This window comes from Rhodnius prolixus, unplaced genomic scaffold (assembly GCF_049639745.1).
Source record: "Rhodnius prolixus isolate KJV_2025 unplaced genomic scaffold, Rpr scaffold_8, whole genome shotgun sequence".
NCBI classification, from domain to species: Eukaryota; Metazoa; Arthropoda; class Insecta; order Hemiptera; family Reduviidae; genus Rhodnius; species Rhodnius prolixus.
The window spans coordinates 5,031,814-5,046,783 of NW_027411593.1; the positions used below are offsets into that span (position 1 = coordinate 5,031,814).

General features: G+C 35.2%; 1 protein-coding gene across 1 annotated transcript in view; it reads right to left on the reverse strand.

The window, feature by feature from the left end:
- Nucleotides 1-8,117: 8,117 nt before the first annotated feature.
- Nucleotides 8,118-14,970, reverse strand: part of LOC141450742 (uncharacterized) — a 34,914-nt gene continuing 28,061 nt past the window's right edge. Inside the window, exons 4-5 of the mRNA XM_074121473.1 lie at nucleotides 12,084-12,209; nucleotides 8,118-10,582 (exon numbers count right to left, since the gene is read on the reverse strand). Of these exons, the coding sequence (XP_073977574.1) occupies nucleotides 10,146-10,582; nucleotides 12,084-12,209 (563 nt within the window). The 3' untranslated portion in view covers nucleotides 8,118-10,145. The remainder of the gene's footprint in view (nucleotides 10,583-12,083; nucleotides 12,210-14,970) is intronic.

Sequence of the window (14,970 nt, forward strand, 5' to 3'; positions counted from 1 at the left end):
AATTATAACCAAATAATATTATGAACGAACTGGCCAGCATAAGGGTCTGTGACATCTAATAAATTCTAAAAAATGTGAAGGAAAAGTTAATGCAGCAAAATTACTTAAATTATATCAACTAAGCTTGAATGAAATGTTGGGTACTAGCTGATTTGTGTACCTTTTGGCGCTTAATCAACCCTTATACTTAACTTTTTAAACTGTAAGTTTTTGTTAAGGAGATATTTATAATGTTCGATAAAAATTCTATGTTGTAAAAAAATATCTCATTAGAATTTTGTAAAGATTTAAATAAAAAAGAGAAAGTTGTGTGTTTTCACACTTGAAGTTTAAAAAATGGAAACGTTCTTTAAGAAAAAAAAAAGAGCAAGGAGAAGAAGCAGAAGAATGACAAAGAAAGGAGGAAGCTGAAGTGGAGACAATAAATCGGAACAGATAAATCAGAAAACTCTTGGGAAGTCGTAGCGCCTAGAAATGTTATCACGAAGAACGTTGTACTGTTGCCGATGCTAAATGTATCGTAAAGACTCGACGATGTGACTGTGTAGGAGGAGCTGCTACAGAATCTGGTGAAGAGTGATACCGGCAGATGAACTGTTTTTCTCCTCATTTACCCGCGTACCATTGGGGGTGGATTACCCCTCTCTCTATTCCTTACCGCGTTCTGTCCACATCTTCATGTCCCATAATATTTACTACATTAAACATCAAATGGAAAAAAACCGTTCCCTATCCTAGAAAAGTACTTCAAGAGTTGCCACCTCCTTCTAGATGTCCTGTGATTTCTTTTCCACGCTGTTATTATCGCCCACAATTGTGTACAAACACTGTAATCGAAAAGGTTCACTTTGTCTTAGTGGTCGAATAAAATTTGTCCTGATTCTAATCCTGAATAATTTTTACTTTCCCTTACTAGTGAGAGGGAAGTAGAGTTATGAACCAAGCATCCCTACTTGTATCCCAGTCTAACATCATAAACACCATAATAAATCCTCTAAAACTCATAAGGCGATCTGAGAGGTAATTGATGTGTGGCAACTATTTGAGTTTAGCGAACCTACAGGTAAACTCCAGCTCAGAGGTTCCCAACCTTTTTGGGTCATGCTAAAATATATCGTTTGTCCTTAGACCTAAACATTTCTGTATAGCTATATCCAGTCGCTTAGCTTCCTTTAAGGCTTAAGGCTGAGACGACCCGTTTTTGTCAAGAAAAAGAAAACGTTGCTTTTAACTATTTTTTATAAGGCGCCACGGTAGGCGAGCGGTTAGAGGCAAGACCTGTAAAGCTATGTGGAAGTTATGTATTGTGGTACTGGGTTCGATTCCCCGGTCTAGGCCTTGGAGTTTATTTAATGGTTAATATGAGAAATTTATAGTAAAGTATGTTAGGCGGTTATAGGCTAGACCCACAATGCTAAGATGTATTGTTGGTCTAGTGGGTTCGATTCCCGGTCTAGGCTTTGGATTTTATTTAATGGTTAATATGAGAAATTTATAGTAAAGTATGTTTGCTAGTCGCCTCCGTCCACGACACCTATTAGCTGCCTGAAAACATAGGCGATTACTATAATTTACTATTTCTTATAAGTTTATTTCAGATTACAGTACCAACTTCTACGAATAAATGATGTCTGAACGTTTAAGAATTATAACTAAGGTTAGCACTTCTCGCGGCCTCCTGCATTTGCGCAGGTTTCCATTCTAGTTGTGATTACTGCTTTACAGTATTGAGAATGCGAAGGCTAGCCTATAGGAGTATAAGGCGTACTTTAAATACACTGTCCGATGTACAGGCTATCTTGGAAACGTTGTCATGCACGATGTTGTTCATATTGCAAGCTTTCAGCCATTTCAGCCCACGCCCTCAGCTTTCATTCATTGGATGGTACTTATCCAGGTGGACATCACCACAATCTTTGGCCCATAAAAATGGTACTGAATGTTGGTCTTTTTTTTGTGAACAGATGGACTGCTGTTAATATGATGAAATGGGGGTTGAAGTTGATCACCTGCTCGTGGTGCCCCCTGCATAATCTAAACGATCAACAGTGCACCAACCTGAGTGGATCAGTCCGTCTCAGGAAGTGGAGGTTCTAATTGTATCCTTGACGGTGCACAGGAAGAATGTAGAGGCCAAACAGAGACGTTAGGGGATTGTGGGTCAATCACCCACTAAGAATTTACTTTAGAAGAGACATTGCAAAATAGATAAGGGCAGCACTAATTAAGTATGCAAGAAACTTAATCATTCTAATCGAAAATGGGATGAGTATTTTCAAATTGCACACTGAATTCTAAAGTGAATTCTGACAGCAAGTACCAATCTATCCTTTTTTGCAGGACATTTTAGTACAAGTACACTATTACCGGCCCTTCTCTAATTTCTCGAATTGTTCATCTTTTATTTAACATTACACTTCCGTTTTTATTGTGATAACACAATGTCCTGGGTAAATCAACAGATTACGCTTAAATCTTTTTCATTTAGATGAACCAGTAAACAAAGAAAACGAACGAACAGGACTCAAGTATTTCATAAGATCATTCATTATCAGGAAAATAGATACACATTGGTTTGAAATGTTATGTTTTTAAGAGCTCCGATTTCTTTTCAGCTCAACGCAGAACGCTTTTGATTCTGGGACGAAAGCTTCTTCCGGAAAACCTTTTATTATAGTTAAACTACAGTGAGAGAACTCACTATTGCTGTAAGCTCTATAGTGAGAGGAAGTGGTTTGGCGTTCACACCTGATTCCCACCTTCCGCACTCACTGCTCTATTTCCTGTTAATATTAGTCATGAATATAAATATTACGACATTTTCATCACACATGTAGAACATCGAAAAGATAATCTTAGCTGTCTGACGGCATGCAACAATAAACACCCATGTAGGTGTGACTGACAGAATGACAGACGTCTTGGTGTCAACGAACAGGAGAGAGAGTAAGTCACAACTTTTTTGACACGATCAATACCATCTTACATTAAGGAGAAATGTATAAAGAAGATGTTTGTGTATAAAGTGTTCCGTAGAAACCAAGTTACTTCCTTCCGCTTGCTTTCTGAGTCGTGATATGTGTTCTTAATCGAATCAACTGGATATTTAATAAGATGTTTCAACTTTAGGACTGTTACTTCTTGATGAATATAAATAGACTTTGCTAAATTCTTAGTGAACTAGAATTCTTGGGTAATTTCTCAAAATATATAATTGTCAACTAAACTGCTTTGAAATCAGAAATTAAAAAAAAAAATTAAACTAAAAAAGGTACACAAATCAGCGTGTACCCAACACTTCATTCTTACTTCTGCTCGTAATTTCAGCCATTTAGAAACGAGTCGAAAAAGCTTATATTTTTTATTCAAATAATAAACAAATCATTTAAATAATTTTACTGAATTAACTTTTCATTAATATTGTTTAGAACTTAAATAGACCCTTATGCTGGCCATTTTCACCTTCAAAATATTAGTTCAGTGAAATGTAGCACCGTTTACAATACCTCTTCTCTCTAAAAACGCAAAGAGAATCACACTGCAAATACGTCACAGTTATAATATTTCCCTTGCCACTTCTTCTTCCTGACAAATTTTAAAAAATATAGCTAATAGGTAAACTTTAGTGATTTTTCGTTTGGCCTAAACTATGAGCCCTGATATCTCGATTCCTATTGTACGGAATTCAAAGTATTTTGGTACAATTGTAGACATTAACTATCTCCACAATGGAGAGAAGTATGATGATTGTAGATGCAATAGTACAGAAAATATAGCTAGATAAACCTTAGTGACTTTTCGTTTGGCCTAAACTTTGAGTCCTGATATCTCGATTTCTATTGTACGGAATTAAAAGTATTTTGGTACAATTGTAGACATTAACTATCTACACCATGGAGAAAAGTATGATGATTGTAGATGCAATAGTAGAGGAAATATAGCTAGATAAACTTTAGTGACTTTTCGTTTGGCCTAAACTTTGAGTCCTGATATCTCGATTTCTGTTGTACGGAATTAAAAGTATTTTGGCACAATTATAGACATTAACTATCTCCACAATGGAGAGAAGTATGATGATTGTAGATGCAATAGTACAGAAAATATAGCTAGATAAACCTTAGTGACTTTTCGTTTGGCCTAAACTTTGAGTCCTGATATCTCGATTTCTATTGTACGGAATTAAAAGTATTTTGGTACAATTGTAGACATTAACTATCTCCACAATGGAGAGAAGTATGATGATTGTAGATGCAATAGTACAGAAAATATAGCTAGATAAACCTTAGTGACTTTTCGTTTGGCCTAAACTTTGAGTCCTGATATCTCGATTTCTATTGTACGGAATTAAAAGTATTTTGGTACAATTATAGACATTAACTATCTCCACAATGGAGAGAAGTATGATGATTGTAGATGCAATAGTACAGAAAATATAGCTAGATAAACCTTAGTGACTTTTCGTTTGGCCTAAACTTTGAGTCCTGATATCTCGATTTCTATTGTACGGAATTAAAAGTATTTTGGTACAATTGTAGACATTAACTATCTCCACAATGGAGAGAAGTATGATGATTGTAGATGCAATAGTACAGAAAATATAGCTAGATAAACCTTAGTGACTTTTCGTTTGGCCTAAACTTTGAGTCCTGATATCTCGATTTCTGTTGTACGGAATTAAAAGTATTTTGGCACAATTATAGACATTAACTATCTCCACAATGGAGAGAAGTATGATGATTGTAGATGCAATAGTACAGAAAATATAGCTAGATAAACCTTAGTGACTTTTCGTTTGGCCTAAACTTTGAGTCCTGATATCTCGATTTCTATTGTACGGAATTAAAAGTATTTTGGTACAATTGTAGACATTAACTATCTCCACAATGGAGAGAAGTATGATGATTGTAGATGCAATAGTACAGAAAATATAGCTAGATAAACCTTAGTGACTTTTCGTTTGGCCTAAACTTTGAGTCCTGATATCTCGATTTCTATTGTACGGAATTAAAAGTATTTTGGTACAATTGTAGACATTAACTATCTCCACAATGGAGAGAAGTATGATGATTGTAGATGCAATAGTACAGAAAATATAGCTAGATAAACCTTAGTGACTTTTCGTTTGGCCTAAACTTTGAGTCCTGATATCTCGATTTCTATTGTACGGAATTAAAAGTATTTTGGTACAATTGTAGACATTAACTATCTCCACAATGGAGAGAAGTATGATGATTGTAGATGCAATAGTACAGAAAATATAGCTAGATAAACCTTAGTGACTTTTCGTTTGGCCTAAACTTTGAGTCCTGATATCTCGATTTCTATTGTACGGAATTAAAAGTATTTTGGTACAATTGTAGACATTAACTATCTCCACAATGGAGAGAAGTATGATGATTGTAGATGCAATAGTACAGAAAATATAGCTAGATAAACCTTAGTGACTTTTCGTTTGGCCTAAACTTTGAGTCCTGATATCTCGATTTCTGTTGTACGGAATTAAAAGTATTTTGGCACAATTATAGACATTAACTATCTCCACAATGGAGAGAAGTATGATGATTGTAGATGCAATAGTACAGAAAATATAGCTAGATAAACCTTAGTGACTTTTCGTTTGGCCTAAACTTTGAGTCCTGATATCTCGATTTCTATTGTACGGAATTAAAAGTATTTTGGTACAATTGTAGACATTAACTATCTCCACAATGGAGAGAAGTATGATGATTGTAGATGCAATAGTACAGAAAATATAGCTAGATAAACCTTAGTGACTTTTCGTTTGGCCTAAACTTTGAGTCCTGATATCTCGATTTCTGTTGTACGGAATTAAAAGTATTTTGGCACAATTATAGACATTAACTATCTCCACAATGGAGAGAAGTATGATGATTGTAGATGCAATAGTACAGAAAATATAGCTAGATAAACCTTAGTGACTTTTCGTTTGGCCTAAACTTTGAGTCCTGATATCTCGATTTCTCTTGTACGGAATACAAAGTATTTTGGTACAATTGTAGACATTAACTATCTCCACAATGGAGAGAAGTATGATGATTGTAGATGCAATAGTACAGAAAATATAGCTAGATAAACCTTAGTGACTTTTCGTTTGGCCTAAACTTTGAGCCCTGATATCTCGATTTCTATAGTGGGGAATTCAATGTATTTTAGCACAATTATAGACATTAACTAATAAAAATAATTTGTTGTCTATCATCTATAATTAATAGACTAGAAATAGGCAGCCGACATTAACTTTTATTTTTTATTTCTTTTAAAGTTTTAATACAAAAGAAATGCCGACCATTTTTATTACTTTCTTTTGTGAGGGTTTGAAATTCGATTCGGACCATGGAAAGAAAAAGCGGTTATATTTTGTCGGTCGTCAAAGTTTTGTCTTAGAGGATGTAGAATTATGGTGACAGTTATGTCTGTAAATGGAGGGCTGTCTGTGGCCAGGTTATAACCTACATTTTCTTTCTCAAGGGTCCCGAGGGAGAGAGAGAGATAATTATACCTGGCCTAAAGGGCCGCATCACTCTTCAACTTAATGTCACCATAAACACACATTAACTGTGACAACTTACTAATTATTTTTCACTGTCTTTCCAGCTGTTTTGAAAGAGATGTGCCGATGAAAGATGAGACGGTATAAAATCGTACGTGGCATCATTTAAAAATCTATTAATTATGGGAGTATCTTCTAAGTATCTTCTCGGTATCTTCCCAACTAATAATACTATTAACGTTTCTTTTTTTTGTTGTATCTATTGTTTTAAAAAAAAAATATATATTGGGAAGTTATCGTTTAAACATACCGGAAAATATACTTTTTCGGAAAGTTTAAAAATACTTCGTCACTGGAAAAAAACCGTACTTTGACGTCACCTGCAATGATAGTTATAGTCAGACTGACTGGTAACGTCTTTTATTAACGTCAAAACTATCTTCTTGCTTGCGATTATCCTAGAAAACCAAAAACCAAGGGTTAATCCAGCTAGCAACGTGGTGTAAGTATTGTGGAGTATTCACCAGGAATGGAATAAATGCCTTTTTTAGCAGAACCCATTTCCTGCTTTTTTCTTCAGCCGTTTCACTTTGATTTTAGCAGAACCCATTTCCTGCTTTTTTCTTCAGCCGTTTCACTTTGATTTTAGCAGAACCTATTTCCTGCTTTCTTCAGCTGTTTCACGTTGATTTCAGCAGAACCCATTTCCTGCTTTCTCCAGCCGTTTCACGTTGTTTTATAGAACCATTTTCCTGTCTCTTTACATTATTTTGTAAAACCCTTTCTGTTCGCTTAAACTTTTTTTTTTTAAGTAGAACTTTGCAGTATTTTCTATCCTCTAAAATCGGAAGTAGGTTAGCCACTTCTTGATGGCCGAGAGTAGATCCTAAACAACACAAATAACATACTATACAACACTCACTCTGCTACAGTAGTCAAACTTTAGCTCATCAACACATTTACAGATAGACAACTATATTCTGTGCTCGAAACCAACTCTTAAGGAAATCTAAATAGAACTTGATTTAGCTTTATATCCACTCCTCTCTTCGATCTACAATCTACATGATATGAAAATTTATACTTCCAATCTCCTGTGATACAAAATCCTGCCCGCTTCTAGTGACGAATTCTCTGGTTTTTATAAGTAAGTAAGTAAAGGCTTTACGTCACACTACCAAATTAAGTGTCATAGACGAAGTCGACTAGCAAACATACTTTACTGTCAATTTCTTTTATTAACCATTAAAATAAAATCTAAGGCCTAAGACAGACCGGGGGAATCGAACCCAGTACCACAATACAATATTAGTTTCGCAGGTCTTGCCTCTAACCGATCGGCTACCGTCTCTGGTCTTTAATAAATATTTCATTAAATGACGGCAAAATATTTGACTACGAAGAATATTTTATACATTATGCATAGCCCTTATTATCTCTAATAAGAGGGACATTTAACTGTTTATTAAATCGGCCATCGATTCCTTGTCGATAATTATTTCACAAGAACTTAATCAGCGTTTTTACGCTTTATTCCTACACTAATTTATCGATTTGAAGTGTACATATTATTGGGGTAGGGTTCGTAAATAAATATTCTCTTGGAACATATTTATTCTGAGTATATTATTAACTAAGTATACACATAGAACAAGTAAAGTATTTATTTACATATAGACAATGAATAAATATCATTCAATGGCTAAATATCGTACATTCTCTCATTTTTATTTTTACTTTTTTTAAATATTTTATACACATATATAATGTATCTTGTAAATTAGATTTCAAATTCGTAATTACAATTTAGTTTTACACATTTACAAATTAAAGATTTTTTTATTCCGATTTTTCGTTTATAACAGAATATTTACAATAATACGTCATCTTTATTTATTTACAATTTTTTATTTTGGTAACAATTGGAAAAATATATTGTGCAATCAAACACATCTTGTAAAAATCTATCATATTTTTGTTTTCAACTCTATTTAAATAATAATGGATTGATATCTGATTGATTGGGCTGGTTTTTAGTCTTTAAAAAAAAGTAGAATGAAGAGAAATGAAATATTTTAAAATCAATTGGTGAGCTTTAACAATTTGGTTAATTAAAAAATTAAAGTAATTAAGCTTAACACCCTGAAAAATAATGTTTCTCGCAGTGCGAAACTTAGGTATTCCTGAAAAAGTAAAGCATGAAAAGAAATGAGCTTAAAAGATGCTACAAGGCCGTATAATTGAAGTCCAAAATTGCCTCCAGGAAACAAAAGAAAATCATAACAAAAGAAGAAGCTTCCATTATCTAATTTGGTCAGGATTTAGGCTATAAGATCCATCAAAACCGTAAGGGATCATATTACAATTAGATATACTCCTTCTTACCTATGAATCAGAATTTCAATGGGAATCTGCAATAGTTTAAATAATTTAGAGCAGGGGTCGGCAACCCGCGGCTCGCGAGCCCCGCATGTGGCTCTTTTATCCAAATTTAGTGGCTCTTCAGCCTGCCCAAAATATATTGTATATTTCAATTTTATTGAAACGAAGGTAAATTCCATTTATTAAAGGTATTTTTCAAAAATAATTTTAAATATGATAGGTTCGAAATTGAATAGAATTAAACAATATCAAAATAAAGTACTCGATTTATATTGTAAGACTGCCGCCTTTTCATTCGTTAAGTTATTATTTATTTGTTTATTTACTTGTTGCAATATACAAAAATAAATATATAAAACATTTAAATGTTATTGAATATCATAAAATAATAATTTATGAATACAAATGATCTACAGAGTTTTGTATATTATTATCCTTGCGGCTCTTGGTAAGATTTATTAAAATTATTTAAGGAGAAATGGCTTTCTACTTAAAATAGGTTGCCGACCCCTTGTTTAGAGCGTTAGAAGTTGTTTATGTAAGTTTTTTGGTATTCTATTCCAATTAATTCCTTAGGAATAGCAAAGATTTTGAGGAAGAATAGAATAAGAAGTGTGAAAGAAAAAAAAAAAACTGAAAGTCAAGGATTCCTTACTTTTGGGAAAGAAAAAGGGAAAGAATAGAAAATAAGAAAGGCTTGGAGAACTAGCAACATCAAGGTTCGGGTAAGATTCATAGAAATAGTGAGGACATTTAGTAATTACGAAGTATTTGAGGATTTCCAAGAGAACTTAAACGTCCAACTTCAGTAAAATTCATACGTTTAGTCATTAAATCACGATGAATGTTCTTGCATCGATAAGTTCATATAAAATGGAGTTTTATTTGTGTAAATTTTGATTGCACTATACGTGGGTAAAATATGGCTTAATAATATTTACTTTTTTTAATCACAGACTTCTTCCTGTACATAGAAATAACACGAAAACTTAAATATTTACTTCGGAGCCCTTAAAAATAAATACAAAAATTTTGGAATCAATTGATTGCATTTGTGACTGGCAAAGAAATCATTATGCTAATACCAATTCGGTTTCGATGAATCAAGAGCCAAAATTTCAATTATTGAATTATCTTCTAGGGAATCATTTCCGTTGTAGAAAAACAAATTAATGAGAAGCAAAGGCTCGGATTGGAGCATGCATTAGTTGAAAAGTTCTTTTTGAAAAAAATATATAGACAACTTCTCTTCTTAATACGGCCTCCAGACATCGGATGTTCTTCTGGTTGAAGCCGCCTTCGGTGATGATTTAACTGGTGGACTATGTGGCATGGGTGGACCTATGGGAGCCCTAACTAAAGGTGGATACAGATGTGGATACAGCCAATGCGAAGGAGGCAGTAAAGGTGCCTGCAAGAGTAAGCTGAAGAATGCCGGATGGTGAAGACTTAACGACGGCGGTGGTTGATGATGTAGAGGCGGCAGTTGTGGCGGAGGTGGTGATATTGGTCTTGGAGGCGGTGACGGAGAGGTTGCTGGAGATGCGCTAGCTGACGCTGAAGAAGCTGGTCTACATTGGTCGGCTGTAGTTAGTAGTCCACCTCCGGAAGAACTGCTCGGACTTTTGTCGTCGGTGCCGGGTGCAGGTACCGTGACGGTTATAGGACCTAACGGCTCTCTGCAACCATCTGTAAATAAGTTTCATTTTAATTAACTTTTTTCTGCAAGTTTCTGCAGCATGTCGGAAGTTATAATGAAGTCAGCAATGATGGAAGAGGTTATCAAATCCTGACAAAAAAAGAATAAAGTGTAGACGATAAAAAACGACAAAACGCTTTGGCAATCAATAAATGCTCAAGTTATAAACAAGAGTAATATATCTTAGCCATTGAACAGGAGGAGCATTGTCCGAAAAAAATAAAAAGAAAAACTCACTATTTGGTTGAAGAAGACAAACTGGACAGTGGCCAGACACTGGAAAGGGAAGACTGCTGCAAGATAAATAAATCTGATCTTGTGTCTGAGGAGAGTAATGGCCAGTGTGGGAGTGATAAGATGGGAATATGGTGAGGCGCTAAACAGGAATGGGGTGCCGCCTTGGAGCGGGACACGCGTCAAGCAAACCCTAACATTGTTTCTTTCACGTCACAGGAGATCTTCATCTTTTTTTTAGATAACCGAGAAAAAATAAATAATTTTTTTGTGATGTAACATAATAAAGCATACAACTAAGTGCACAAAAAGAAAAAATTATCACACAGAAGAAGCACATTGTAGATTTCAAACTATCATAGTATGCTTACGTTAAACTTAATAGTAATGATTTGAAAACGGAATGAGAGCAATTCAAGTTGAACTTTATGGCCCAAAGCTCGCGTAAGCAGACAAAGAAATTAGGTTTTGTGAAGGTTTTAACTAAGTAATCGATCGGTCTACAATTTTATGAGAAAGAAGAGCATTGGTCTTTTAGTCTTTTATTTAAAAAAGACTGCGCTGCTACACGCAGTTAGGCTGGAAACATAGTGGAGCGGCGAGCAAAGCGGTGAAAACAAACACTCTCTATAGATAACATAGTTAGCGTTGCTCTATCTTCGCTTTGCTCTCCACTATGCGCGGTCCCATATGTTAACTTGTGTTTGATTTCGCCGCTTTGCTCTTCGCTATCATCGCCGCTTTGCTCGCCGCTCCACTATGTTTCCAGCCTTAGCCGACCTTGAAAGGAGGAAAATTGTTTGTACACACGAAGCAGACACGTCTTCGCTATGTGGATGGAGCACATTTTGGGTAAACATGAAGTTTTTGAAAGAGGCTGTTGATCTTTAACTGCTGTTGAAGAAGATTGGATGTGTGACAATACAATAGTTCTAATAGTTTACCAGCGTATTGGATAAGTTTGGTCTTCACAGCTGCTACCATGAAGAAGGCTACCAATCTCTTGATAAAAACCGGCAGCCTCCAGTAAGCGAAGAAGACTAACAAGAATTGGTACCCCTGTTCAATCTCCTGTTGTATAATAAAGGAATGTCAGCGCTGGATGCGTTTCCTCCACAAATCAGCAAAGACCTTAGAGGAGCATCTAGATTGGCTGAGATATACCACAAGAGGATATCCACATGTACATGATTTTTTTTATATTAATAACAAATCACTAGACAAAAAAAGTAAATTTAACTGATTAAATGGACATACCAGAATTATGTTGAACGCTATTGGAGAGTGCCAACAGTTGGGAATGATGTAGAGGCGGTGGAGGCGGTAAATAAGGGGGATAGCCAGTTCTGGTCCAGCCGCCTTCCCCCAGTTGTTGGGCCAATCCTGCAACACATAACAATTAACTGCAAATTACATTCGGATGTCGTCAGTTATACCAACTTGACTCAGTTATAAGAGATTATAAACATTCACTTCCTTTTGAATGAATCTTATGAATGGTTTCTTCTTTATGTTCGTTATTGTCAGCTGAAATGAAGTTTTTTAATTTGAGATTCGTTTCATAGATTTATTTTATGGTGGGCTACCTGAGACTATGAGAAAACCAATAGAATTATAGTACGAGTATTTGCAATAGATTTTTATCTAGCTGAAATGAGGTACTAGTAAACAAATAGAGAAAAGGTTAGGCGATAAAGTTGCTATAGATAAAAGACGACACTCTTTGGTGTTCGGATTAAGAAGAACAGTGGGTGGGAGAGTTCAGAAAAGGACGAACTTTAGAATAACATTTCACCCGCAGTAACAAGCAAAAAGCTAGGGAGCACTAGATAGAGAGAGACCAATAGTTTCATCAACCTCTTCCGTCATTTGTAAGGAAAGGGGGTTGGTTGTCGCCGAAAAAGTCAGGCCAACTTGGTAAGCGGGTGGTGTAAGTTAAGGGGCGTTTAAGAAAGGGTTGACCTTTCTTTATCTCAGCCAGAAAGAGACGGTAGTGGATGTGTTAATTAGCAGCCAACTGGGATAGAAGGAGTTCTGCATAGTAGAGCTGCCTGTTGTTTGTGTAGGAGACTGATTTTAAAGGGGATGCAGAGAATTATGGGCAGGGTGTTATACGTATTTGTCAGAGAGGAGAATATACAAAACAGAGCAAAAGTACGACCTTAGCTGTACACCAAATACCAAGGGAGCAAGGGACTGACTAGTAAACCTTTAGAACCCTTTCTTCACAAACTGCATCAAGTTTACAAAAGTTGAAACCTCTAACTAGTAGGTCTTTAATTCAAACGGCCATGGTTTGACTTGTAGAGATATTTAGACAATGAAAAAGTAAAAGTAATGCCTATTATTTCAGCCGGGCTTTACGTTCTTGTACCAAATTAGGGGTCGCAATCTTCAATGCAACTCTTCTAGGGAAAATAACCAAAAACCAAATCAGTGAAATCGCTGTTACTCCTATAGCACTCCCAGAAGGGCACCGCCAGGAACAGGCCCTACGTCCAGATTGGTCCTTCTCCCACCCAAAAGCATCAATCCTGTATATTGTAAAACTGGCGGAACCTAAACAGAAACGGGACTTTAAAGAAGTGCTTAACTTTACTCGAGCTTAGAAGAAGTTTCTTTGGAAAACAAAATTCAAGTAAAGGTATCGATGCACAGTATTTAGCGGATATGAACATTTTAAAGCATTTAAAATTTTGAACCATTATTGTTTTAAAAAAATAAGAAGAAGAAATCTGTAAAGAGGCACTTCCGGGCGGCCCATTTTTTCCAGATTTCGGATTTCGGATATAAATTTGATACTTGTTAAAAACTGAATGGATTCTAAGTCCATCTATTACACTGAAATGACAACTTCTCTCGCTCGTTAATCAAACTTTTCCGGAAACATTATTGAACTACGAGCTGTCGGTAATAAACCAAAAATCTTCGTCATAAAGGAAATCGTCGGGGCCGTTTTTTGTGAAAATTTGAAAACATGAAAACAATCGATTCAGTAAGACCAAAAACCATAAGATGGCGGCACCTTAGTGAAATAAATTTTACTGTTCATTATTTGCTGTGACTGAATCATAGTTTCAATAGGATGATAAAATTAATGCCTGTTTCAGTCATTATAAAATTTATTCTGCCGAGCTTTCGACCTAGGGACTAGGTCATCTTCAGGGCTAATTTACAATACAATACTGTTTTACATCATTAGAGGGTTGGTGTGTCTTCTGTCTTTTCTGTTCATGGACATGAAGTCATGGATGTCATGGCACTTTCCTTACATAGCACACAGAAAATCATCACACTTTCGATCTTTCCCAAACACAAAGATACTTAAAATCAGAAACCAACACACAAAAAAGGAAAGTGCTAGAAATGATATACATATCTAAGACAGAAAACAGTTTAAATTTCGAAACAGATACGAACAATTTAAACAACATATACGTAAACTTACTGCAAAATACTTGATAATTGGCAACACTGACTTCCACACAACCAAACACATATTACACACAGACCGATCACATTCAGTCCAGGAACAGACAAGACAGAAGACACACCAATGATGTAAAACAGTATATTGTAAATAGCCCTGAAGATGACCTAGTCTCTAGGTCGAAAGCTCGCGGCAAAATAAAGTTTATAATGACTGAAACTGGCAGTTATTTTTTCATATTGAAATAAATTTTCTCTAATTTTCCGTTTTACAGTTTTGGTGGCTACTTAGACACATAGAAAATTTAAACCAATAAAATACCTACTTTTAATACCAAAATACCACTTTTTGGTATTCGCTGGACCACAAAAACTGATATTTCCGGTAAAAAAAAAATCCACACAGTGTTGACAACTTCCTTTTTTCGATGAAATAAAAGTGTAAAGAAGGAAAAGGGACAGAGATACTTGACAATTGTGGAAGAGTAACAAAGATAGAACTAAACTTTTTTTTACAAAAAATTTAAAGAACTAAAAAAAAATTATTTTTTTTTCTTAAAGAAGGGGGAGGAAATCAAGAGGCGTTTGAGAGGAAATAGGGTGATGTGGAAGGGGCAATAAGAAGCCAATTTTAGGAAAATTGGCAAAGGAAGAATGTAATTAGTTTAGTGTTTGTACTATATAGGGAGCGTTGGGGTGTTTATTGTGTGTGGCG